The 25,681-nt window shown below is 63.4% G+C and overlaps 1 protein-coding gene and 1 long non-coding RNA gene across 3 annotated transcripts; one reads left to right on the top strand and one right to left on the bottom strand.

Moving 5' to 3' along the window:
• The first annotated feature begins 1,823 nt into the window (after positions 1-1,823).
• On the top strand, positions 1,824-6,591 carry VENTX (VENT homeobox). Of its 2 annotated transcripts, none has more exons than XM_074373325.1 (2): positions 1,824-4,112; positions 5,318-6,591. In XM_074373325.1, exons 1-2 carry the CDS (start codon positions 3,755-3,757, stop codon positions 5,917-5,919), a joined length of 960 nt encoding a protein of 319 aa, XP_074229426.1. In that variant the 5' UTR covers positions 1,824-3,754; the 3' UTR covers positions 5,920-6,591. The 2 variants fall into 2 exon arrangements, with proteins under 2 accessions (XP_074229426.1, XP_074229427.1); XM_074373326.1 differs by lacking the exon at positions 1,824-4,112 and having other exon boundaries at positions 4,335-5,478; positions 5,546-6,591.
• On the bottom strand, positions 5,418-10,913 carry LOC141579048 (uncharacterized). Its single transcript, XR_012510015.1, has 3 exons — positions 10,612-10,913; positions 6,598-10,523; positions 5,418-5,553 (listed from the first exon to the last, which is right to left on the bottom strand). It is a non-coding gene; the product is annotated as an uncharacterized LOC141579048 (long non-coding RNA).
• Positions 10,914-25,681: the final 14,768 nt, after the last annotated feature.

Below are 25,681 nucleotides of genomic sequence, written 5' to 3'. Positions count from 1 at the left end.
ACCAAAGTCAAAGACCTGGAGTCAGACCTTCCAGTCGAGGTCCGGTCCAGGGTCACCAGAGAGCCCCTTTCCAAGCTGCTCAGTCTCACTGAGGACTTACCAAATGCAGCAAAAGGTCACCCAGGTGACTCTTCAACCCATCTGAACCAGCCTCGACCCCGAATCCCTCCCACCCTGTCTCTCAGGGGCAGAGCTGCAAGGCCACAGGGCCTGGCCACGGGTGGTGACTCAGTCCACTTTCTTTCTGACGAACTTACCTGCATGAGGGCATCCCAGCGTGGCCCAGCCCTGCCAGCCAGAGGCCCTCCTCTGCCTGGAGGATAGAGGGCCCCCGCCTGCAGAAGGAGATGTGCCCTTGGCTGGGCAGAGGCGGTGGGAATTACCCGGAGCCGGGACAGCCTCAGAGCCCACTGACTGGAGCAGGGAAGGTGAGGCCTGGTGAGCAGAGGGGGCCACAGGCAGGCTGCCTGGTCTGCACACCCACTCTGGACCGCACCAGCCTCAGGGCCGTGGGCAGGAGGACCCCAAGTGAGGGCTGAGGAGTGGGAGGGGCCAGGGGAGCACCTGCCCCTGTTGGCCCACTCTGCCTGCCCTGCTGCATCCCCTGAGGGCGGAGGGAGGTGGACCCGGGAGGGCCCACCGCTGAGGCTCCTCGAGGCAGCAGCAGACCTGGCCCCCTAGGAAAGGGGGGGTGTGAGGACCGGGCCTACCCAGACAGACCCAGCGCTTCCCAGGCTATGGGAGGGCGTGGGGCTCTCTGCCTCTTCACACCTGGGGCCTGGGACTCCAACACCGCCCACCCACCGTGTGCTCTCTTCCCAAACTACCGCCCGGCAGGCGTGGGTCGCGCCCACCACGCCCCCACACTGACACCTCCGGTCTCTCTGCCAGAAGCACGAGCAAGCCGTCTGGGCTCCCTGGGAGGGCGGGGGGAGGAGCGTGAGGGGGCGTGGCAGCGGGGGAGGAGCCCACCCTGAGAGCGAGGGGCTGGGCTGAAGGGGCGGCCGTGGCGCCTGCTCTGCGAGAGCGTCCCGAGGCCACGCGGGCTGGAGAGATGGGACAGGAGGACAGCGATGCCGCCACCAGGGATCAGCCTCACTTCTCATTCACGCCTCCCCAGCTCCGATATGTCTGAGGGAGGGGCGTGGACAGTGGTCTTCGGAGGGGCAGGGCCTCCCCTGGCCGTCGTCCCCGCTGTCGGTGGAGGTGGCCTAGACGAGTGGGGGCCGTGATGGCTAGAACCCGGCGGGTCTCAGGACTTAAGCAGCTGGACCCCCGGAACCAAGTGCCAGACGCAGGGCTGGGGCCGCCGGAAGAGCCCGTTCAGGAGGAGGGAGTTGGCTTCGGTCGCTTGTCGGGGCGGGGCTGCAGGGCCACCCAGTGCAGGCGGACCGGAGAGCGCGGGTCTCCCACTCCCGCTGGCCTCCACCCAGCCCGCTGCCCGCTGCAGGCGGGACGCGACTCTCCGGGCGCGCAGGTGCGGGTTCGGTGGGAAACCACGCCTGCGCCGAATCACCCGGAGTCCTAGGAAGGCAGCAGAAGGGCAGCAAACCTGGTGGCCGGTCCCTAGCAGCTCCGGAGGCTGCTCCGAAGCCAAGTGAGGAAGCTGATGCCAAACGTGGGTTACACAGTTTTTACCCGGCCAGGTGTAGAGGGAGGGAAGGGGGACCCCAGTGGACACGAGCGAGCCTGAGCCCCTCGCAGCCTGGCGGAAATGACCGCTGGGAAGAGGGGCCAACCTAGGCAGCGCCTGCATCTGGAGGGGAGGGCTCAGAGGGTGGGGCCATCTGACCTGCTGAGGGGAGGTCACCTTAGGACCCTGGAGGGGGAGGTTCAGATAGGGGCTGGGGAAGTGGAGGTGGGAGGGCCATTAGAGGAGGGTCCCGGAATAGGGAGGGAGCCGCCCAGTAGAGTTGGGGGATGGCTGCCAAGGATGGTTCCTGTGTGGGGCCAAGAGGCCAAGGGACCGGCCCTGAAAGGTTAGAAAGGAGGAGACGCTAAAACTAGGTTTTGAAAGGCATGGTCCGTGTTAAAACCTGCCATTTCATAAATTAATGCTTTTAGCCGGGATGGTACAGCTCAGTGGTAGAGATGCACCAGGTCCTGGGTTCAATTCCCAGTACCTCCATTAAAAAAATATAAATAAAAACCTAAGTTACCCCCCCAATTTTTTTTAACTTGTAAATTAGTGCTTTTGAGCACATGATGAAGTAGTGTGCACCTTGAGCAGTCGTGGGGGGTATTTATCCCCTAGGCCTCCACTGGGGTCAGGGCCTCCGCACAGCACCCTCTCCCAGCTCAGCCGCTTTCGCCGGATACTGAAACGGACACTGTCGCTGCGGAGCTGGAAGCATGCGCGCGGGCGTCCCTGGAGCAGCCCTGGGGCCGTACGACTTCCAGGACACCCTGCAGCCTCCCAGTAGACACCCCAGCTACACACAAGTGATTTTAGTCCCCGGCCTCACCCCGCCGGGTCCGGTGACAGAACTGAGCCTGCCCAAGGGCCAGAGGAAGAGCTGCGGTCAGGGCCTGCCGGTTCCCTGCTGTGTCCGGCTCCCGCATCACCAGCCCCGCCCCCCTGCCCCTCAGGCTCGAAGGCGGCGTTGGGGTGATAATTCGGAGGCGAAGCCCGCGGGGCCTTTGATGTCCGCGCGGCGGGGCGGGCGCGGAGGCGGCTTGGTGCTCCGCCTAGGCTGGCGCCGGCGCCCCCGGGAGTCGACGGTGCTGACTCCACCCGTCCCCTCGGAAGCCCTGCGGCGGGCTGGGGGCCGACTCCGGCCGCCGGGGGCTCAGCGCGGACCCAGAGCCCGCGCTCCGGGGGATGCGGCTTCTGCCGGTTGGGTCCTCGCGGACTGCCCTGCAGTCGCCTAGGACGCACCACGTGTCCGTCTGCCGGGTAGCACCGAGGAGACACACGCGGTCCGGCCAAGGTCGAGGGAGAGGTCCTGCCCAGCCCTCCGCCTCCCCGCGGAGCACCGGCGTCCCAGGCCTAGTCGCGCCCTTCCCCGAGGCCAGTGGGGCTCCCGGGACGCGGACGCGGCCAAAGAGGAGTGAAGCGACCGCGGCGCCAAGGGCAGGGACCGGTGACCGTCCTCAGGACACCCCCTGCAGCTCCTGTGGCACCAGAGTGAAACCCAGCAGAGAGACTGGGGGCGGCGAGGGAGAAGGGCCCACGGAGCCGGAGGGACCCTCTCTGACCAGCCCCTCCCACCCTGTCTGGCTTGTTGCCAGCCCTACATTCCTACGCAGCGGGGCCACCGGGTTGCAGCAGACAGGGCACTGGCCAAGTCCACGCTGTCCTGGGAGTGGCCATGGGGACCTCCAGCTCCCTCAGGTGTGCACATCCGTCACTGCAGACCCACGGGGACAAGGTGGCGAGCCAACCTGGAGAGAGGAGATAGCTCGGCACCCCACAGGACAAGCCCCCCAGCTGGGGTGCTGGGTGGGAGGGGGCCATCCTAACCTTCCCACAGCGCAGGCCAGCGGGTGGGGGTGGGGGAGATGAAGGGATGTAGCAAGTCGCGGGTTACCACCTCTCCCCCAACTGTGGACCACAGCCCCGCCCTTCCCTCAGACATCTTGGAGCCGGGGAGGTGTGAATGGCCTCCTTTGTGCTTCTGAATTGAAGGCAATTAGGTGCTACTTATCTAGCGGGGTAGAAATTTGGGCCATCTACGGAAACCCGCCTCCACCCACCCACCTCCTCCTGAGCTTATAAGTGCAGCCCAGCCCTGCCAAACCTGAGGCAGACCCTATGCTCAGCCTGGCCCTGCCCCACCTGACAGACTGCGGACCCTGTTCCCAGCCCCCATCATCTGTCTTGCAGAGGATTCCGGCCAGGCCCCCACCATCTGTCCAGAGGCACTACCCAGCCATGCCTCCCTCCTCCGCCCTACCTGGTGGCTGCAAGCGGACCTCCAGCTTTGGCTCAGTGGACTGGCTCTCCCAGAGCAGCCACACAGGGCTGGCGCACACCTCCAGGCCTGCCGAAGTCTCCTGGGGGAGCCTGTCTGCCTCAGCCCAGGTGTACTACAGAGGGGAGCCCCACCAGACTGCAGACATGGAGGAGGCGAAGCTCTCAGAAGTGTCTGCACCGGGGACGCCTGCAGCTGGTAGGTGTGGGGATGGGAGTCCGGGAGGGGGGTCAGGAAGAGGGTCACACCCCGGCCACATCCGTGTACCCTGGTCATCGGAGGGACATTCTTACCAAGGCTGAGGCTTAGGGTGGAGTCTGACACCTCCTGCAAGTGAACGCTTCCCCTGGGAAGCAAAGGCTACAACGGAGGCCTTCCTTGCTCAGCCCCCGGGCCTCCTGGGGCCGGCCCACCGGCGCAGTGAGCCACTGCGCCTACACTAGCACTTGGTGCCTGTGACTCAGGCTCTGAGATGAGTCCTTGGGGCGCACCTCTGCAAGAGGGCCGTGGGGAAGTGCGTCTCACCAGCTCATTCAGAGGGGTCTCTGGCCCCTCCTGCGAAGCTGGCGCCTTCCTTTGCCGTCTAGACTTCGGCCTGTTCACCAGCTGCTGGGAGGCCTGCAGGTTTGCTTAGGGGCAGCCACGACCCGGATGCCACTTGCTTTCCCGTGGTTTCCAAACTTGATGGAACCCTTTGTCATTGGCTAAGACGTTCTTCGTCTGTCTTTTAGTCCTTGTGAGTTAATGGCTGTTTTTAGGTTTCAAGTAGCCAAAAGTGGGGTTGATATTGTCTGTAAGTTTTTATTTTAAGAAAAAGTTTAAATGATGACCATGGGGACTTCGTCACCTCCTGGGGGGCGCTAGTGCTCCCCACATGTCCTGACAGCTATTAAGAGAACAGGCCTGCCTGAGACACGCGGCTGGTGGTGACAGAGCCTGGGTCTCAGGGATGGGTACACCCGAGGCAGAGCTCGTGAGAAGGCTTTCCGAGGATTTCGGGCCTCTGCCTGGGGTGGGCTTCACCAGCCCCCATGGCCACCCACCCCACCCAGTGAGTGGAAGTTCCTTGTCTGCAGGCAAAACACACTGCTTTCTGGAAGGGACTGTGCACCCCAGGCAGAGGGTGAGGGGCCGACGTCAGAATTGCTGTCCGCTCTGTTGTCTTCTTGCCAACGTCCACGTTTCTGGGCCTCATTCCACACTAGAGCTGGAGGGGGAGTGGCTCTCCTTGACCCAGCAGGACGGCAGAGCAGGATGGGCTGTTCTCCGGAGAGAGGCGGGGGCGGGGGGGCTGCTCTTCCCGAGGTCCCAGCCGCCATCCACAGGCACGAAGCCTATCCCCCCTTCTCCCACCGGGCAGCACTTCCAGCCAAATGGATTGGGTGCCCTTCCGTCCCCCTCAGGGCCGAGCAAGGAGGCAGACGGCACGCGGGCTCCCCGCATGCGCACGGCCTTCACGGCGGAGCAGGTCAGCGCCCTGGAGAGCTCCTTCCAGCACCGCCGCTACCTGGGGCCCCTGGAGCGCCGGCGGCTGGCCCAGGAGATGCAGCTCTCCGAAGTGCAGGTGAGGTGGCCGGCAGGCAGGGTGGTGGCCTGTGGCCGCCCCCTCTCTGATCTCACTCTCCCCACAGGTAAAGACCTGGTTTCAGAACCGCCGAATGAAGCACAAGCGCCAGCTGCAGGACTCCCAGCTGAGTCCGCCCTTCTCCGCACCCCTCCACCCGCCCCCCGCCCTGCGCAGCCGCCTGCAGCTGCTTTGCCCTTGGGCCTCCCTGCCTGGGCCCCCAGCTCTGGTCCAGCCTCTGGGCTCTTTCTGGGGTCCCCGTGGAGTGAAACCAGCCTCCCTGGCTTCAGCGTGGGCCTCATGCAGCAGGCAGCCTCCGGTGTGCTGCCTCCGGTGTGCTGCCTCCCGGACACTGGGGGCTGGGTGCACACACTGAGCCCAGCTTTGTCCAGGGGAGCCTGGGGCCTGTGCGCCCCACCGGCGACTGGGGATGCCTTTTGAGGAAGGGAGGTAGCTGACGCCCAGGGCTGCGGTGTATCAGACGTGCTGGGTATGCGCAGCGGTACCTGGCATCTGCCTGGAGAGACAGCCCGGTCTGTATTTACACCACTGTGATGTCCTGGCGTGGGCCCCAGCGGTGGGGCCTGGAACTGGCCCCACCTAAGACTGGGGATTTATAGCTGAAGACATTTTGAAGCCTATTCCCCTCTGAAAAGTGCTGAAGGGTTGGCGTGGAAAGTGGTGGGTCAGCGAACAGTCGGAAGCCAAGCGCGCTGTGCTGCGTTGGGCTCCCACACAACAAAGGGTAACTTACTCAGCTTAAGGGGCTGGAAAACTGGCTTTCCAGTTGGAAAAAATAAAGGTGGAGTCTGTCTTACGCTATATGCTTATAGGCTTTGTGTATGAAAATGAAACCTGACAGGACTGGGGGGAGCAGTGAAGGCATTTGGGGTTTGAGTTCCGTGTTAACAATGACCTCAAAGCTAGAAACCAGAAAGGGACAGAGATGATCGGTTTGCCTCTGAGAAACTAGACCCCGGTGGTGACGGTCACCTCCCCGTGCCTCCAGAGCACATGCGAGCCAGGGACTGCATCCTGTCCATGCTGTCTTGCCCCCTCCCTTGGTGAAGAAAGGCTCTGGGAGCCGGGACCCCCCCTCACACCCTGAGCTGTCCTCACCTGCAGGGCAGAGCTTCTGTGCCTGCCTCGGTGCAGCAGTCCCAGCAGAGAGCAGGAGGCCTCCGGCATCAAGTCCACAAATGCCCAGGAGCAGGAGAGTGGACCCCTGAGGCTCCCCGAGGCAGTGCCGTCATCACCGGAAGGAGAAAGCCCACCAGCGCAAACCTGTTGGAGGGTTCTGATGGTGTGCACCGAGTTCAGATGCCCACCCTCGTCCACGGCATCCCAAGGGCGTCTGTGCCACGTGGGTGACTGGCAAGCAGGGTGGGGGGTGCTGGAGGACCAGTTCAGAGAACCCAGGTGTGCAGATAGGAAGCACGCTTTGCAGGGAAGAGCAGGTGGGTTGAGGACGGAGGCAGGTGGTCGGGGAAGGGGCTGTGACAGGAAAACTTGGGGCACAGCTAGGGAGGGTGTGTGCCCTGAGGCCTGCCAGGAAGGAGGGGCACCCTGAAGGCTCCCTCCCGCCCACTGTGGAGGGAGGGTTCTAAGCAGAAATTCTCCATCCCAGGAGCAGAGTCTGGGTGTCTGAGAACAGAGCCAGAGGCAGGGCGGGGGCTGGTTTGAAGCTTTTGAATTTGGGGGGAGGGGAGGGGAAGGAAGTAACTAGATTTACTGGTTTTTTTTTTACTTAACAGAGGTGCTGGGGATTGAACCCATGACCTTATGCATGGTAAGCATGCACCCTACCACTGAGCTATACCCTCCCCACCACCACCTCAAAGCTTTTGAATTTTGGCCACGTTCCCAGCACGTCGTGTTGGGGTTGTTGACCTATCACTACTGTGGGTTATGTGAGAGAGATGGGGCTTCTACAGTCATGTTGAGCCATTTATTCAGGATTTCTTGTGAGCTCAGGATTTGCTTAAACACATACTGTTCAGGTTTGTGTGGCTTCATGTATTGTAACCTTAAAACAAAACTGGATTTTCTCTGCCCCTAAAAACTTAAGCAAATGTCTGATTGTCTCGTTACTTCCAAATTGCCCAGGGGTTCGGGGGATTCTCTGAGTGTGCGGTCACCCTCACTCCCGGGAACCAGCCCCCCAGGGACTTTGGGCATCCCTTGTCTGCAGCCTCTGCCCACTTCTGGGAAACTCAGCCCAGGGCATCCTTCCCTCCTGCTGCCCAGACAGGCTCGGGGCATGGGGGTCCCCTGAGCCTGACTGTTGCGTTAGAGCCAGCTTCACCTCATAGCACGGCCAGGGCGGAACAGAATCACCTATGAAAATCTTGCCAAAAGCCTAAATCCCAGTTTACAGGAACTAGGCACTTAGCGTGGACGCCGGCTGGGGCCTGCCCTGGTGGACCTTGAAGAGGAACCTGATGGGAAAATAGCTGCAAAGCCTGGGGTGGGCAGGCTTGGAGGGGCAGTCAGGGGGGTGAGGTCCAAGGGTTCTGCCTGGTGCCACTGGGGTGCTCGCCTCCCTTTGTGTGGGAACAGGACCCACGGTCTGCTGGGCCTCGTGCCTGAAACATTCAGAAGGCCCAAGATCAGCACAGTGCAGCACGCGCCGCAGAATGCAGGCGGCTGAACCAGCCGGGGGCTTACGGGGTGCCTGCTGGACTTCCCACCTTTCTGTCTGAAATCATTAGACGAAGTGGCTGCATGGGACGGCTGGGACGCTGGCCCCGCCCCTCCCCAGGGCCAAGCATGTGAGCCACCCAGTCCTTGGCACCCTGGCTGTGAGCCCCAAGGTGTGGGTCAGGGACCCACCCTCTCAGCCAGGCCGCCCCCACCAACCCCACAAGCAGAGTGGGAATTGTGGACTTGCTGAAGAGATGCAGCCCCCCCAAGCCTCTCTTAGGGGTGTGGGAAAGACCCAGCCCCACAACCCCAACCCAAGATTATAAAAATGTGACACTCTCCACCCTCAGCCCAGCTCAGCAGCACCCGGTGGCAAAGGGCCTGCCGCCCCCAGGACCACAACCAGGAGCCAGGACTGGGAGGACGAGGGCACACGAGGCTGGGGCTGCACGCAGGTGCCCCGCCACCCAAGCCTCCGAAGCTGGAAGGCTGGGCCTCATCCGTCTCCCAGGCCATTAAGACCCCCACTCCCAGTCTGGCAGTTACTGAAAGTGGCAAAGGGCAGGTGGAGGGAGACCCCTCCCCAGGGAGGCCACGGTGAGGCTTGTGGGACAGGCTTGTTCACCTGGAGCCCCTGGGATCCCACCCCACCATCAATGGGTCAAAGGTCCCCCCCCCAGGACCGATGGCCTGTAGGGGTGTCACCTGGCATTTCCAAGGGCCTCCCAGCCCCAGTCCTCGCGCCGGGCTGCCTCTTCCTGCCCCTCAGCTGAGCCAGAGCTGCCACAGGACGCACAGGACTTCTCTGCCCAACCTCCCAGGCCTATCTCCCTGCCTGGGAGCTGCCCACAAGGGAGGACACGTCCAGAACCCAGGGAGGACACGCCCCAACCAGGTGGCAGTGACCCTGAGGGGTTTCCCTCTCTGGGCCCAGGAGCCATGCCCTGCAGCTGCCGACAGAAGGATAATGGTACAGAGCAAGGCAGATCCATTGGCTCCCTGGATCCAGCCGTGCCTGCAACCCACCTGTCTCCCCATCACAGGGAACACAAGTGTCTGGATCAGTGCTGCTGTTGCTCGTACACTGAGGGTATTGTGATAGCTGCTGCTTGTCAGTCCTTTCCGGGGTCCCATGGGGAGCCTCACCAGCAGAGCCAGCCCCCAGCGCCCTTCTGGCACTGCAGGCGTGGGCGGCTGCCTGAGCAGGGAGGGCCTCGGGGGCTGCCCACCCTGCCTGCTGCAGGCCCAACCCCCTTCCGCCACCTTCCGCAGGAGCTGTGGCTCTCTGGAGGAGGCGCAGCCGGGCCTGGGGCTGCCGCTGCTAAAAGGACCTGTCGAAGCTCCGCTTGCTGGGCGAAGAGCCTGACAACTGCTGTTCAAGCTCCCGGCTCCCAGGGCTCCCTCTGGCCCTTTTCCTACAGCAGGGAGTTAGGACCCACAGGCTCCGGGCCAAGGTGCTCCCACCCAGAGCAGCAGGCCAGGCCCCAGGCAGTGCTGCTGGGCGGGCTGTGTCGGGCACTGTCATGCCCTGGGCGTGTCCTGGCCCCCTGACCCTGGTCATCAGAAAGGTCATCAGAAAGCCCCCCACCGGCCCCCCAGCTGTTGTGTCATTTCATTCCCTCATGTGTACGTGTTTTTTATTAAGTTCCCTCAAGACCACCGGTGTGACCCCCAAGCAGCCCAGACGAGCAGCAGCACACGTGGTGGAGGCGCCAGCTGTAAGGTTTCCCGCTGCGGTTCACACGGAATCAGCTTTATTGGTATTTCTGATCAGAAAATCCACTCAGACTCATCATCACAAGTGCAGTGACGCTGTCAGAAGCAGCTTCCCCCCAACCCCTGACAGTCGCTCCTCCCCCAGCTTTTCGGCACATCAGACCCTCATGGCTCCACATCTAGACTCAGACCCACCCCCACCCCACCCCTGCTCCACGGTGGCCCCAGGGGACTGTCCCAGCTCCTGTTCCGGCACCTTCTGTAACTCTTCAGGGCTGCCCCAGCGAGAGTCACCACAGAGCTGGGATCTGCACAGCACCCCCCACCATGTGGGGGCGCAGACCAGCTGGTGGGTGGGGCTGGACCACGCCGTCCACTGCTCCAGGGCACACACAGAAGCAAAGGTTACCCACTGCCCCAACCCTGGCCAGAGGAGGAGGGCCAGGACCCCCTTGCCTCGGGGTCCCTGATCCTACGTGAGGGACGTGGAGGCAGGTCCAGACACAGGTTGGCGGCCGGAGCAGGCTCTGCGGGCGGGAGGACCTCGCCGCCCCGTTTTCCCATGCCCTACACCTCTTTAGGCCCGACCCTCAAAGAAGTATATGCATAGGAAAAAGGAACAGCGAGCAGCGTGCTGCAGGTCCCGGGAGGGTCCGTGCGGGGTCCGCGGGGTCCGTGGGGACAGGCTGTGGGAACAGAGGCCTGTGGGTGTGAGCAGGGCGGGCCGAGCCGGCCTGAGGAAGAGGCAGGGAGGGCGCCTGGCCTCTGCCTTACCTGGTCAGCCTCGGGGTCCGGGTTCTCAGGGGCCGGCAGGGCGAGTGGAGCCTGGGAGCGCAGAGGAGAGTCCGAGTCCAGGTCCCGGAGCTCTGCCGCAGCCGGCCGTGCACCGCATTTATGCCACACAGAGGCCTTGGCGGGCAGCGCACAGAGCAGCGGCTGTCACATGTGGTCCAGGGCCACGCTGTGCCAAGGACCCCGCCACCCCCGCACCTGCGAGATTGGGGCACAAAGAGCTGCTGTGAGCAGGGTGCTGGGCCTCAGCCCTGGGGCAGGCTGACGGCAAGGCCCCCGGGGCCTGGGGGCTGCAGGCCGAGACCTGGGACCAAGCCAGCGCTGGCCACAGCCTCCTCCAAGCTTATCTCCCAGTGCGCTCCTGCTGCGTCATGGCCCAGAAGGCACACGCGGGGGCAGAAGCAGCATCAGGGGCTGCATCTCTCCCCTCCCCGTCCGCCTCCCAGCTGGGGGATGGCAGGGCCTTCAGCCTGCGGCCCGGGCACGGAGCCCCAGGACCCCTGCCCCAGGGAGGCTGCCTGGGCCTAGGGCTGCCCAGGAGTCCAGAGGATCTGGTGTGAGAGCCCTTCCGGGCCTACACTGCCTGATGTGGGCTCAGCTCTGCTCCCAGGGCCCTGCTGGGAAGACTGCAGGACGGGCGGGGGAGACAGCCGCGGGGACCGCTGATCAAAGACCCAGGGCTTCCCAGAGAGACACACACAGACACTCTCCCACTCAGGTGCCCCAGGCCCAGGGGCCCCAGGCAGGACAGCTCAGCTCCCTGCCCATGTGTGGAAACTGGTGCCCAGTCAGTACCCGCTGGATAGCAAACATCTGGGTCCATGTGGACGTGCCCACCACTCTGTTCACAGAAATTCCTGACCTGTGGGGAACGGTAGAGGTGGTGGCCTGAGTCTGAAACGGATCGACCATCAGGTCCCCCACCTGCCCCCTGGGTCCCAGGGGGCCCTCCCGTGCAGCACCCACAGCCCTGTGCCCTCCTCCACCCCAGGGGTGGCCTGCACCTCCCCCTTCTTGACTGGGGAGTCCAGAGAGTCCACTGGCCCTCCCTCCCTTTGCCCTGCAGCCGGCTCTGAGGTGCACGTGTGTGTGTCTGTGTCTGCGTGTGTCTGGGTGTCTGGGTGTCTCTGTGCGTGTCTGTGTGTGGTGTGTGCAGCAGCCCCTCGGGCTCTCACCCCACCTGTGTGTGGTTGGGGGCTGTTGTATCAAACCCCCACCGAGGGGTGGGCTCCTGGACGGACAAAGACTGGGGAGTGTACAGGAGAACGTGTGAGGGAAGCGAGATGAGAGAGACCACCCGTCCCGTGGACACACCAGGGACCCTGCTGGCCTGGCCCAGTCCTCTTGACACACCCCCACCATGCCTGGGCCCACTGGGGCCAAGGGTATGACTGAGAAGCTGCAGACCCCGGGTTGGGCGGACCATGGCCAAGACCCCTGCTCCCGCCAGGAGCTCGTCCTCCAGTGACGGGTGCAGGGCCATGAAGACCCCGGTGGGCAGTTTCCCGGGGCTCTCCTGGACAAGCAGGAGGGGCTGGAGCAACCTCTGGGCTGGATGCCCCCTGAAGGGGCTGTCAGACCCCAAAGTCAGCTGAGCAAGGTCAGAGTGGGACCCTCAGTGGAGAAGGAGCCCCTGGAGAGCTCAGAGGCCCTGGGGGGCCACCTGCTGAGTCTCAGGCTGGTGAGGGAGGCCCCCCACTCCAGTGGCAACTCCAGGACCGTCTCCTCGGGCCTCTGGTCTCTGAAGAACCACTCAGGGTCCTGCTTCCCACAACCCGGGCCCCATCCTGAGCCTCCATCTCCATCAATGCTGCCTCCCTCGGCTTTTGGGAAACAAACTTGTGCGCTTGACCCCGGGGCGCTCGAGTGGGTGGTGGGTGGCGGGCAGGAAGGAACAGATGGACAGAGACAGGGAGCCCAAGATGGGATGGATGCGGACATCCTAGACGGCTCTGACCTTTGGGTTCTCTGCTTGGCCTTCTTAACCATCTCTTCCTGATTATTACATCAATGCCTGCTAGTTAAAATCCACTTTTAAAATCCAGAAAGGCACAGAGAGACCATGACAGGCAGGGGTGCAAGCTGAGCCTTTCTGGCCCCTCCCCTGGGTCTCCCATGTGTTCTTCGTGCCACCACCTGAATTCTCTGCCTCCAGCTTCCTCCCCAGTGTTGGAGGCCAAAGAGCTCCTGGCGGGCGGGCAGCCGGGGCCCTGCCCGCTGAGCCTGGGGGCTTGTGTGGGAGGTCGGCTATGGGGAGGGGGCTGGACTGAAGGCCACAGGGAGCCAGGCTCTGACATGGCAGAGTCTGTGTCCGGGTAGAGCTAGTCACAGGGAGGAGGAGGCTGAGGGGCTGGGCCCTCAGTGGAGGTTCCCTCCCAGCCAGCCCCCCGGCCAGAGCCCCTGGAGTGCCCACACCCTCGGGTTGCAGTCCCTCAGCCCCCTCAGCCCCCTCAGCCCCCTCGGAGGCTTGCACTGCAGATCCGGATGTGAACTCAGGGCCAGATTCCACCAGGAGCTTCCTCCCCTAGGAGGGCCCCAGCCGGTGGACTCGAGGCCTGCTTGCTGCCCGACAGGTGCACCTCAAGTGACTGCCCTGTCCGAGCTGCCGCACCGCCCCTCGGCGCTTTGAGCAGACCCCAACCCCAAAGCAGGATCTCAGGCCCCAGGGCAGCCCCACCCTGCTCACTGGCCGCAATGCCCATGCCCAGCTGCCCAGGGGACCCTGGTGGACTTTTCTAGGAGCTGACTAGACAGGACAGGCTGGGTGCAGCCACCTCCCCAGGTAGTGAAGATGGTCCCCACTGGGCAGACAGAGGCTGGATGCCAGAGAGGTGGATGAGGGGCCAGGCTCCCGTGGAGTCCTGACCACCACTCCGGGGCCGCCAGTCAGACCCCCACCCTGGGAACCCTTCCCACCTGCCAATGTTTGGGAGTCCACACGGGCCCGGGCACTGTGTCCTGATCCCTGTCACCTGGGGCAGGGCCCCCTGCGGGGTCCAGCCAAACCCTGGGCACCAAAGACCCCAAGAGTGGCCCCCAGAACACAAAACTGACTGGGCCTGGCCCTCCCTTGCCCACGAGACAGAAAGTATCCTTGCTGGCCGGGAGGACGTGCTTGGCGCGGAGTTGACTGGTGATAAGGGGTGTCCTTCGGGACTGCGCCTCCTCCCTGCACTCCGTGCCTGGCGGGGCTGAGGGTGCCGCAGCTGTCCGCTCAGCTCAGGGTGCAGCTTGCTGCCCCTAGAAGGTGACTGCCTTTAACCCTTGGTGGGTTCTGCCAGCCCACTCCAGAGAGGGCGGACTGTGGAACCAAGCCCTGTCTCTGCCCTGCACCCACACTGCCTGCACCCCCGGGAGTCACCGCAGCTCCCTGGGTTATGATCCACTGACTCTCTCCACCCCAGGGGCAGGCAGGCTGGGTCAGTGGCCCCGACAGTGGAACAGCTTAGGCCTGGTGGCAGCTCACCACAGCTGTGCTGTGTGGGTCCACCCCTGGCCTCAGTGTCCCTACCTGCCAAAGGAAGCCTTGCAAATGGCCGCGCTCTCTGGAGGCGTCAGGTTAAAGCGGCGGCGGCCCTGCGACACGGCAGCTCTAGATGTCTGGCCGAGGGGGTGGAAGCACTGCCCCGATAGACTGGAAACCTCTCCAAGGCCCCCATGCAGAGAAGTGGGGGAAAACCCAGGTGGCCTGTCGGCCACGTAGACTGTAGCCAGGGGAACACGGCTGTGGTACAAATTGTGCAGTTTATCTGAAACTGGACTTTAACTGGGTGTCCTGAATTTTAATTTCTAAATCTGGTGTTTCTACACCCTGTGTGTGGAGGGGGCGTGGGCTTGAAGAGGCAGGTGACAGGACCCAGGTCTGGGCCGAGATCCCGGCAGGCGGCCCCTGGAGACTTCAGGGCACTGGGCTTCCGGAGCCCAGATCCTGAGCCGGGCAGGCTCGTGACCAGTGTGACGTGGGCAGAGGCCCCTGCAACCCTGGGCCTGTGGGAAGCTGGGTGGGTGCTTGGTCCCCAGGACGGGGCACAGGCTGGGCCGTGCGGGGAGTTAGCAGCTCTGAGGGTCTGGTGGGCCAGCGGGAGAGGCAGGAGGGGCAGCAAGGAGTTAAGCCGGGCCTGGGACCTTCCCTCCGCGTCAGGGTTTCAAGGCTGCGCCTCTGTGACTCCCTACCCGGGGAGATAATCTTGGCTTATGATATTTTCTTTCTCCTCTCCGGGTGTATCCGGGGCCCTCCCACGCCAAGGGAACGTTCTTCCACCCTCCAAGGCCACGGCGCGGACGGCCCTTTCCAGGGCACCCCGACCCGAGGGAGGACTGTGGCCACCTTGTCCAGACTGCTGAGCTGGCATAGCACCTGGCCCAGAGCTGGGAATGGTGCACACACGTGCCCACTCCCCCTGGGTCAGACCCCAGGCTCAGCCCAGGTCCCCAGCCCCTGGCCTTGGCCCCAGCACGGTCACCACTGCCCACAACTTGGGGTGGAGGTCTCTTTCTCACTGAAGGCCCCAGTGAGGGCTGGGCCTCGGGTTTGGGGAGGGACCAGTCACTCTCAGGCCTCTCCCCTCGGTAGCTGCCCCCAGCCCCATGGTCTTCTGCGTCCTCAGCCTGATGACCCCTGGGGAGATGCCTCTCCTCAGGCCGGCTCAGCGTCCCTGACCCAAGGCCCCTGGGGGTCCCCGCAGCTTCTGGAGGACCCTCAGTAGAGGCCTGGGTGGGGTCAGTCCAGGGTTGCGAGTGCTGGGGGGCACAGGTCACGTCCTGCCTCCACCAGCCTAGCCCCCACTTTGCTGAGGAGGAAACCAAGGCCCAGATCTACAGGGAGAGCCTCGCTGCCCAAGGACCTGGGCCGGCCAGGGCCAGAACCAACACCCTCTCGGCTCCAGGTGCCTCCCAGGGACCCCTTCCCACTCTCCTGGTTGACGGAGAAGCCGCATGGCCTGGCTGGGCGGGTGGGTGCTGTGGGGGCACAAGCAGCCCATGGGACTCACTACCCCGACCTGGGGGAGGGCGGGGGAGGCTGAGTGGACCCTGAATCTGTGGACGGGCTGGGTTGGGGCTGACCTGTCGTGGCTGCCAGGGCGGAGGACTGTGTGGGAGGGAGGCCTGAGACCCTCCTTCTCCAGGCAGCCTTGGATCACAGACATAACCCAGGCCGGAGGGTCGGAGCCAGGGACACAGGCAGTGGGAGCAAAGTGGGAGCCATGGGGGCTGAGTGTGCACGCACGTGTGCGTGTGTGTGAGGGCCTGCAGGTTTGGGGTTGGCGGCCTTGCAGTGGTGGGGGGGGCAGGGGGCAGTGAGGGCCACTTGGTCTCTCCTGAGAGGGTGGGCTTTCCTCTGAGAGCCCAGAGAGGGCTGGGCACCCACTGGCCAGTGGCCCAGCCCGGCTGCACACAGGGCCAGGGCGCCCCAGGGCCAAGGGTCCAGGTGACTGACACTGTGGGGCTGTCCAGTCACGCCACAGCCTACCCTCATCCTGCGTTTCCCCTGCCTGCCCTCCTTGGCCTCCCGGCTCACTTGAGGGATGGATTCGGGTCACAGAGAGCAGGTTCTACTTCATCTCACGTGTGGCATGTTACACTGTGAGGGAGGGACAGGGACAAACACTCCCCCCCCCCAGAACATGCAGTGGGTGGTGCACAGAGGGGTCTGGGCCTGGGGTCCCCACGCCTCCCCTGGGGTGAGGCCAGGGCTGCTCTGGCCTCTGACCCCCCACAACCCTCTCCTGGCCGGTGGTTCCATTTTTCCTGGTGGGTGAGGCACAGCTGGTGGCCAAGAGGGAGTCTCTCTTAACGAGTGTGTCCTTTTCAGAGTCCACAACGGAGACGGATTTCGAGGACACATGGGAACCAGAAGCAGGACTGCATCTCACAGGCAAGCGTGTTAGAACCACTATTCTCATTTTCCCCAATTACAGAACAGCACAGCGCGACTACAAGAGTGACGGCTCTGCCCCCAAAGGCGGTCACATAGCTGTTTTCTACCTGCCTCTTTTCCGGGCATCTTTCTACTACTTTCTACGTGTGAGCCACGTCCCTTCCACGAGCCCGGAGGCTGGTAGGCAGGCAGGGTTTGAGACCGAGAGAGCTCCCGCCCTGTGGTGGAGGGCAGGCAGCGGGCCCCCGCCCAGGGGTGCTCCGAGGGCCCGCCCACCTCAGGGCGCGGTCACTGGAGGGAGAATCCTTGTCCAAATGTGCTCATGTGTCCTTTCCTGCACATTCTCAGTGCTTTTATCTAATTTCAGTCAACTCACTCAAAGCTTTGAGCTAACAGGCTGTTCCACGTAAACCTTCAAGTCAGTTTTACAGAAGCAGGCCGTCTGGCCACCTGGCCACCAGCTCCTAATCTTTTGTCAGTCCCTTTTCACACCTCCTGTGCATCCAGGGTGTTTCCCCCTGAAAAGTGTGTCTTGGGTGTTACAAAATATTGAATACATGAAGAAGATACGCTGACTGCCCAAGGAGCACACATTTTGGTGCCCCTTCCAGCTCAGAAACAGCCTCTGACAGCCCAGGGAGCTTGACGGCTGGTTGGACACCCACCCGCCCTGTTTTCTGGAATTCTGAAGTGCCTCATCAGCCATGCCCAGGACGCCTGTTCGCTGGCTCTGCCTTCACAGTGTGCCCAGAACCCACTTCTCAGATCTGCTCTGCTCCGTCCTGGCCCTCGTCCTGCAAGGCTGTGGGGGGGCCTCCCTGACGCCCGGGCCCCTCGGCACTGGGGCAACGGCGACCTGCCCAGCACCCTCCTTCTCTCCCAGCGGAGCCGCTTGGTGGCTCCCTAGCCCACCCGCAGTCCTGGGTGGGGAGTCCTTCGCCCTGGCTCTCTGCCTGGAGCCTTTGCACCGACTGCTCCTCTGTCTGAGCCACCCGCCCCTCGTTTCTTCACACCTTCCCTCCAAAGTCAGGCTTGGTGGCCTTCCCCCAGTCTCAAATGTCAGGCTCTCGGGTGGGCCACCGCCCTCCCACCCCGGCCCCGCGGTTCCCCTATTCATCCTGCTCTCTGAGCTCCTGGCCACTGGAGGGCCTGTGCTGCGCAGGACACCGGAGCCGCCAGGGAGGGTGGTGCTTCCCCCAGGTCAGCCTGGCCCCACACGGCCGGGTGGAAAGGACTTTCCTGCTGTAGCTGGAGCCATGCGGGAGTCCTGGGCCACCTCAGCCTGGAGCCCTTTGAGGCATGTCCACAGCAGCGTTGTGCCTGGCCCAGACGTGGTCAGTGCCTCCCCAGCCTCTCTCACTCACGCAAAACACAACACTCATGAAAACCAACGTGCAAAGACGAGCTGGCGAAGGGGTGGCAGTGGGGGCAGTGGTAGGGGGGCCGAGGACTCCCACGGGGTGGAGACCGCGTGTTTCCGTGTTTGCTGCCTACACTGGGGCTCACATCACGGCCAGAGCACTGCCTGCCCTCAGTCAGGTGGCTGGAGGCCTGGAAGGTTTCTGGCTGGCGTGGGAATTTGCGTGAAGCCCTCAAGGCCTTCTGGAGCAGAAAGGTCGCAAGGAAGGCCTTGCCAGACGCCAGGTAGTTAGCTATCAGCCTGCATCACTGCGGGTTGCCAATTTTTAAGGATCAGGAGGTATGATTTCTGCCCTGGCCACGTGGGGTCACCCTTGGGCCAGCCTGGTTGGGCTCCGAGGGTGGTGGCGGGGTGCGGCCGCCTGCGGGCACGTTTGCTTTCCCGTTTACTAAGGAGGAAGTAAGTAGTCCAGGCTCCCCACTGATCACAGCCCCCGGCGAGCGGGTGGAGCTGGTGGACGAGGTGTGGGACCCGCCAGCCCCACACACTCACTTGCTGGCCCAGTGGGTTTCTAATCACCAGCTCATGTTTACACCTCTGTGCCTCCCAAGGTTTTCCCCTTAAAAATGTTTTTAAATTGTTATGAAATATTTACCATGTGCAGGAGGATCTGCCACACGGACCCCCGGCTGGAGACCCAAACGAGCGTCGCGTCTGCTTCCTGGACCGGGGAGGGCAGGCTGACGCCTCTATAACCCTGTTAATTCACAGGGGACTGTTTCTTTGCCGCATGGTTTACAGCAGGAGGAAGCTGGAGTGACCTGACTGAAAGCCAGACACTAATTGGAGCCCGATGCCAGCAACGGGGAGGGGCTGGTGGCGAGTGACAAGAATGGGTCGGGGTGGCCTCAGGTTCCCCTGGAGGCTGACTCCTGAGGAAGAGCCTTAAGCCGCAAGAGAAAGGAATCCGGGCCCTCAGTGAGACCGGAGGGAAGGGGGCAGGGCGCAGCCATTCAAGGAATGACAGCAGTTAACACCAAAATGGTGGAAGGTTCAACCCCCAGTAGGCCTTGAGGATTGAGATGGCGGGAGGTTTGACTTCCAGGAGACCTCGAGCTTCATTACATGCTCATTGTAGTATATTAACATGGCAAATGACACTCCCACAGGTGCCATGACAGCGTCGAGGCTGACCATAAAATGTCGAAGAGCGGGCGGTGGCCCAATTCCTGGGAAACCAGCCCCTTCCCCAGGGCAGACAGAATGGTCCTCCCACTTGCTGGCATGTGTTTAGCCTGAGCACCCAACCCCCACACCTCGTGGCCCTTCTAAAACAGCCTGCACTCTGTGCAGTACGTACCTCTAAATAAATCTGCTTTTGGCTCCCTCTTGAATTCTTTCCTGCGTGAAGCCAAGGACCCACACTTGGTGGGGCACGTCCCAGGGACCCAGCCCAGCCCTGAGACACAGCCCTCCTCTGGCCCCACGTGTTTTTCCTGCATCAGGGCTTCTGCACTCAGACCCGCCTGGAGCCCCTTGCTCTGCCTTCACCTCTGGACACAGGGACCCCTCTCGTGGCTGCTCATGTGGTTCAGCACTTCCCATGTCAGAGCCGGTGGCCTGGGGAGTCTGATGGGCTCCCAGGGGCTCTGAGCCTGGGTGTCCTCTGTGTCCGGCCACCTTAGGAAAAGGCAGACACTGAAGCAGAGCACCCGGTTCTGGGGCATGGGACGCGCTGGCCTGGCCCCTCATCTGTCCCCCCTGAGCCTCCAGGCCTGGTCTCCCCCTCAATAGAGTCATGGCCACGTCAGCGTGGCTTCTCAGAACTGCAGCTGACGGAATGTCTCCTAATGTCCTTGTCCTGGCAGGGTTGGAGACCCAGGCCCGAGCTCACTGCCCAGGGGTGCAGGGGAGCCACGTGTCTTCACCCTCAATAGTGGGGCCCTCATGTGGCTGGGGCCTGTTGGGCCCTTTAGTCCAGCCAAGAAGCCTGCAGGCAGTGAGCACCCCCAGGGCCTGGAGCACAGGGTCCGAGGCCCCAGTGAGTCTGTCCCCAGGGGAGCAGCCTGTGGCCTGCACTGTGCGGGGGTCCTCCCTCCTTAGAGAAGGATCCAGAAGCCTTTTGGGTTTGAGGTAGTGCTGGCCTGATCAAGAGGTCAGGAAAACCTGGGCGGGGTGGGGACCCCCATGGCTGCACCCCCACGGTCCACTTGTCACGTTTGTACAGGCGCCAAGGGCACCCCAGCTCTGCAGCCCGGGGCACACACTGCCCCCAGCACCCCCACAGCCTCCACTGACACCCCAAGATGCCACACCCGGAAAGGGAGGGCCTGAGCAGGCTCAGGTGGCCTGCTCTCCCTGGGAGGCTCCAGTGTGCGCCCCCTCCCCACAGGCCTGGAGTCCCACAGGGGGCGCCCTGGACAGCACCTGGGCTTGGCTGTCAGCCCCCAGCCCCACGGAGGGGATGTAGCCTGCGTGTGGGATGTCATGGGCTTCCAGGGTCACTGGCAGAGGGAGCCCCCAAGGCACCCTCCTTGAGGTCCAGCCTTGGGTCCCTGCTGGCCAAGGGCAAGCCTGGGCATGGGGGGGGAGAAGCCTCCTCCCCCCACAGATCCCAGGGTCCAACACCGTCCAGAGGGGCACGGCCGGCCACCAGTCCTGCTTCCTGCTTCTCCCCAGGGTCCCAGGCCTGAGTCAGCTCTGCCCACAGCCCAGCAGGATTCAAAACCCACCAGACCCGCAGTGCAGGGTGGGGGCCGCATCTAGGGCCACTGACTCAGGCCCTCCGGAGAGCCGGCCCGATGTGCCCGCGCATCCCTGCCCCTGCTGGTGGCACAGAGCTTCCAGCTGGGGAGGGGTGGGGTGGGGTGGGGGTTGGTCACAGCCCCTCCTGAGGTCTCCCTGCCTTGGGGCCCTGGCCCCAGGTCAGCCCCCTGCCCCCAGCCCCCGGCTGAAGCCCCTCGAAGCTGGAGTAGGGCCAAGGGCTCGTCCGCAGGCCAGTGAGCAGGGGTCTGCATCTGGGGTGTGTTCAGGTGCGATGCCCATTACCTGGGAGCGGCCCCTGCCTCCAGGCACCTGAGGCTCAGCACGTGTTCCCGTGTCCCTGTAGGGAGCAGGTCCCTACCAGGGCGGCACCTGCCCCTGGCTGCATTTCCCAAGCTCTATTCTGTCTCCACTCCAATGCCCAGCCTCTGGGGCCAGACCCACGGCCACCTCCACTGGTAAGCACGCACGCGGGCAGGCATGCACACACTCACGTGTGCACACACGCACAGCAACCTCCTTCTTCAACAAAGGACCAAGCAGCCTCACACGTGTGCGTGTCTGGCCCTGGAGCGCCAGTGCTGCACCTCCGAGGTAGAGGGAGGCCACAAGAGCCCCACCACACCCTGGTGGCTCAGGCAGCACTGCTGGGCAGGGCCAGGTCTGGGGTCTGAAGCTGCCAGGCCTGTCCTGGCTCGGGCTCTGGGCCAGGCCCTTCCCCAGCTACGGGACACCATGAGCTCTGGGCTGTGGGAGCCCACCTCTGGGTGGGTCTTCCCATGCCTGACACCAGGAGCCAGCTGGGGCTGCTTGTAGCCCAGATTCCCACAACTAGCAGAGTCTGGACGCCCCTCCCCGACACCCCCACCGCGGGTCCTGCGGCTCCTGGCTCCAGGGGCTGGTACATACCCGCCTCCCATCCCTGGGGATGGCGCTGCCCTCCAGGAGGCCGTGCACAGGGACCTCAGAGACAGCCCCTTCCAGGCCCACGGAAAGCAGCTGAGGGCTCTCCTGGGACCCGCTCCCCTCCTGGACGCCACCCCTTCCCCCTCGGCGCTTGGAGCCTTCTTGATCAATGAGTTGAAACATGTCTCCTGGCCAGGGGAGCAGATCCTCTGCCTCGGTCATGCTTCTAAGGCACCTCAATCCCAATTCTCTCTAAAAGGGCTCGGACCCCGCCCTGAGTCTTACAGCCCCGACCTGTGCTGTGGGGGTGCAGGGGCAGGAGCCCCGACCGCGTGTCTGACTCAGGGAGGACGTGGGCTGACTCAGCTGCAGGCAGCTCTGAAACCCTGACGCTGCTTCCTGAAAGCCTGCAGGGAGTCCGGGAACACAGGGCTGGGTGGTGAGTCAGGGGGAGGGGGCGGTAGGACCAAGGCTCTGGAGGACCCCAGCCTCCCACTCTGGATGCAGGAGCAGGGAGGCCGGATGTCAGGACACAGGAGCCAGCAGGACACGCCCCTGGCCCTGCCCAGCCCACCTCAGCACCTGGGGCATCCTGGCCACACCCACACCATGTGTGGGGCTCCCTTCTAGGAGGAAAAAGTGAGAAGAGTGAGGGTCAGGTGGGACGGACAGGGCCTGTCAGCCCAAGACGTGCCATAGCCACCGGGCCCTCCTGAGCTGCCTCCCTCGAGGACGGCCGCGCACCGACCTTCCCTTACCGGAGGCACAGACCCAGCCACACTCCAGCAGGTAAGAAAAGAAAACAGATTCGAAAAAGCTCCTCCTCTCCCAAACGCCGTGTCCAAAGTGAAGTCAACTGTATGGTGGCCGCACTCCACCTGAGGACACAGCTCCCGCCGGCCGAGGCAGGGGTCAGCGTCTCAGCAGATGACCCCTCCGTGAACCCTGGGTGGCGGGGATCTGCTCAACCCAGCGAGCCACCACCTCACAGGGCCGTCCACACCACCCTTGGCCAGGCCGCACCCGTCCCCAGTGCCCTCTCCCGGCGACAAGCTGAAGAGGGCAGGGGTGCCCTGAGGTGGCTCGCTGGGCAGGCGCTGGCCACTGTGATGGACTTTCCGTTGACACAGATGGCCTTGGCCCCTGCACACCTAGGCCCCCGGGGAGTCTGTTTCACCTCACGCCATCTTACTTCAGTGACAGTCCTGGAAACGGCACTCAGCTGTGTCACCATTTTAAACAGCAGATGAGCTGTTTTCCTCTCCGAGCTTCATAAAATAAAACACAGATTGACCCCTGAACAACGAGGGGCGGGCGATGGGGAGGTCAGAGGCACCGACCCCACAACAGGCCGAAAGCCCGCCTGTAACTTCAGAGCCGGCCCTCGGCATCTGCAGATGGCGCAGTGCTGCGCGTGGTTACTGGAGGACCCCACGTGTCAGTGGACCCGCCCAGCCCAACCCTGCTGCTCAGGTCACTGTGGCCAAGACTCCCTCTATCAGCACAGGGGCCAGAGCTTCGGCCGTGGGTGTGAGGGGCTGCCGGGACCCTGCTGAAGCAGCAACTCGCTGCCCGTCAGCGCTTCCTCCCCGCCGTCCCTCGGCAGATGCAAACCACACCATGACACCACTTTCCTGCTTCCGCAGGAAAGCAGCGCAAGACCCGCGCACCCTCAGGAACCTCGCTGTCACCACAACTCCTGGCGGCCCTTTGACCCCAAGGCCAGACTGGGGTGGCCTGCACCCCTGCCCCCACCCCCACTGTCCTCAGCACAGCCGGTGCTCCCGTGGGGGCTGGGAGAGCACACGGTGGTCACTGAAAGGCACTGAAGGGAACTGAGCACACCCTGAACCCAAGAATGCTGGAGACCCCCGAGAAGGAGCAGAGGACCAGGCATGCACCCCCAGAACCAGGCGTGCACCTTGGGGAGGGGCCTTCTGCTCCCTGACCTGGCCCCACGGCCCCTGGGCCTGGTGTCCAGCACATCTAGGTGCGAGTCTGCAGCCCCTGGAATGGGGCCCCAGGGCCTGGTAACTGGTGAGGTTGGATGGTTTGTAAGGGTTGGGGTCCACTATACTCGTTTCTGCTTCTAGGTACCCCACAGTTAAATTACTTTCCAAACAATACAACTAGATGTGGGCTCTCCCTGGTCAGGGGCGCCGCCTGCCACACCCACTGCCTCGCTGCGCATGGGTCCGAGCTGCCTGGGGGCCCAGGGCTGTACCTTGACCATCTCCTGCAGAACAGCCAGTGCCTGCTCCTTTTCCTCCAGGAGCTGCTGCAGCTGAGGGTCCAGGTGCTGCCAGGGCTCACCAGCTGGGCCCTGACTGAAAGGCAAACACTGGGCCCTCAGGCCAGCAGGCCAGCAGAGGCAGGGCTGGGATGGTAGGGTGTTTGAGATGGAGACCCACCCGCCGCACGCACAGTGGCCCATCTTCTCCGGAGCCCTCTGACTCCAAAGGGTCTCTGCCCTGGAGGGTGCTGAGGGGCTCAGCAGGCCTGCAAGACACATGGACACATCAGCTCAGAGCCTCTGGCTCCAGAAGGGCCTGGCCTGGCCACAGCACACAGTGGGGCCTGTGGACAGGGCTGCAGGCTCCCATTTGTCCAGGGGGGCAGTCAGGGCTCTCTCTGAGCGAGGCCCTGCCCTCATGGGAGGCCTGCCCTCCCTTCAGGGGTCAGGATACTACCAGTGTGTGCAGGGGTGGTGAGTCCCACCCTGGGCCCATCAGCATCAACGCTGGAGGGTCCTGGCTCCTGCGAAGGTTTCAAAAGTTGCACGGTAAGAGGCGGCCAAGGGGGGCTGACTCCCTGCTTGTAGCCAACATGCCTGCCCACGTCTCCCTGGGATGGACGAGGTTGGGGAGATGGTAAGCAAAGGATGCAGAGTGGGGAGCACTTCTGAAAAGGAGAGCAGATGGGTCGGGCTGGGAAGGGACCCAGAACTGGGCTCGCAGGGGCACAGCCAAGGATTTTGCTGCAGTCTGGGCCCCAGGGGCTTCTTCCCCACTCATTTCCTGGTTTTACTCTCTCATTGGCAGGTAACAAGACCACGTCCAAACGCAGCGGGTTCCAAGGCTTCCGACTGCTCTCTCACGTCCAGCCAGGTCCGTGTGGTTGGGGGTGGCCTCCACCTTCTCCCTCAGGGCACAAAGATGGGCTCGATGGCCCCAGGCGTGTTGGCCACCACCTTTCGGATATCTTCCTCAGAGACTCAGAAACGTAGCTTGTGGAAGACTTTCCTGCAGAGGAATCGGGGGTGCAGCCCTCAGAGCATCTGTGGGGAGATGCTGGCCTGGGGGCCTCTGTGCCCGTCCCCATCAAGGCCCAGTGGCCATCTTGTTCCTGGCCACCCCACCAGGGATCACAGAACAAGGGCGCCCAGTACCCTCAGGCCAAGCGAGTCCCAGCCTGGGCCACCACCTCCCTGATGCGTGTCCCAGGGACTCTGGGTAGAAAACTTCTCTTCCTGCCTGAGTCAGGCTCCACTCTGTGAGGAAGTCCGGCTGATTCACCTCCAAAGTGCAGGGGTCTGACCTCAGCACGTCTGCCTGCAGCTGCCACCCTCCCGCCTCTGGGGGTCAGAGCAGCTGCCTTCCCTGCCTCCACCCCCTCCAATCTCCTCTTCCCTGGCAGCTCTCCGAAGCGAGTCCCAGCGGAACCTGCTGGGCCTGGACCCTGCCAAGCATGGTCCCCCCAGACACTGCCCTCTGAGGACCCTCAGTGGCTCTGAGCGCCCCTCCCTGCCCAGCCTCAGGGACTCAGGGTCTCCCTCCCCACCCTGTAGGTCACCCCCACCTCGCTGTGCTCACTGTCACTTCCTCACAGGTCCTGCCTCGTCGTCCTTCATGTTGCATCACAACTGACACTGGGTCCACCTCCTGGTGGATTTGTCTTCCCCCTAGACTCACAGCTCCATGAAGGCCAGGGCCCACTTACGGCCGTGTCTGCTGTGCCTGTGTAGAGCCTGCCACCCAGAACTATGCGTGAGTGCGTGGGTGGGAGCTGTGGTCAGCAGGGGCTGGACGCACAGTCAGAGGGCAGGACTGGCGCCCTGGTGAGCAGGTCTCAAGCTCCTGGTGGGGGGCCCCGGAGCCCCAGGTTGACGGTGAAGTTCCAGTGGACAGGAACTGGATTGAAGAGTC

This window comes from Camelus bactrianus, chromosome 11 (genome assembly GCF_048773025.1).
Source record: "Camelus bactrianus isolate YW-2024 breed Bactrian camel chromosome 11, ASM4877302v1, whole genome shotgun sequence".
NCBI classification, from domain to species: domain Eukaryota; kingdom Metazoa; phylum Chordata; class Mammalia; order Artiodactyla; family Camelidae; genus Camelus; species Camelus bactrianus.
This window is presented reverse-complemented; position numbering and strand designations above follow the sequence as displayed.

What these genes read in the sequence shown, in the direction of transcription:
- VENTX (XM_074373325.1), top strand. Translation starts at nt 3,755, where the DNA reads ATGCTCAGCCTGGCCCTGCCCCACCTGACAGACTGCGGACCCTGTTCC. An exon ending in ACCGGGGACGCCTGCAGCTG is followed by an intron (nt 4,113 to 5,317) that starts GTAGGTGTGGGG and finishes CGTCCCCCTCAG; the next exon opens with GGCCGAGCAAGGAGGCAGAC.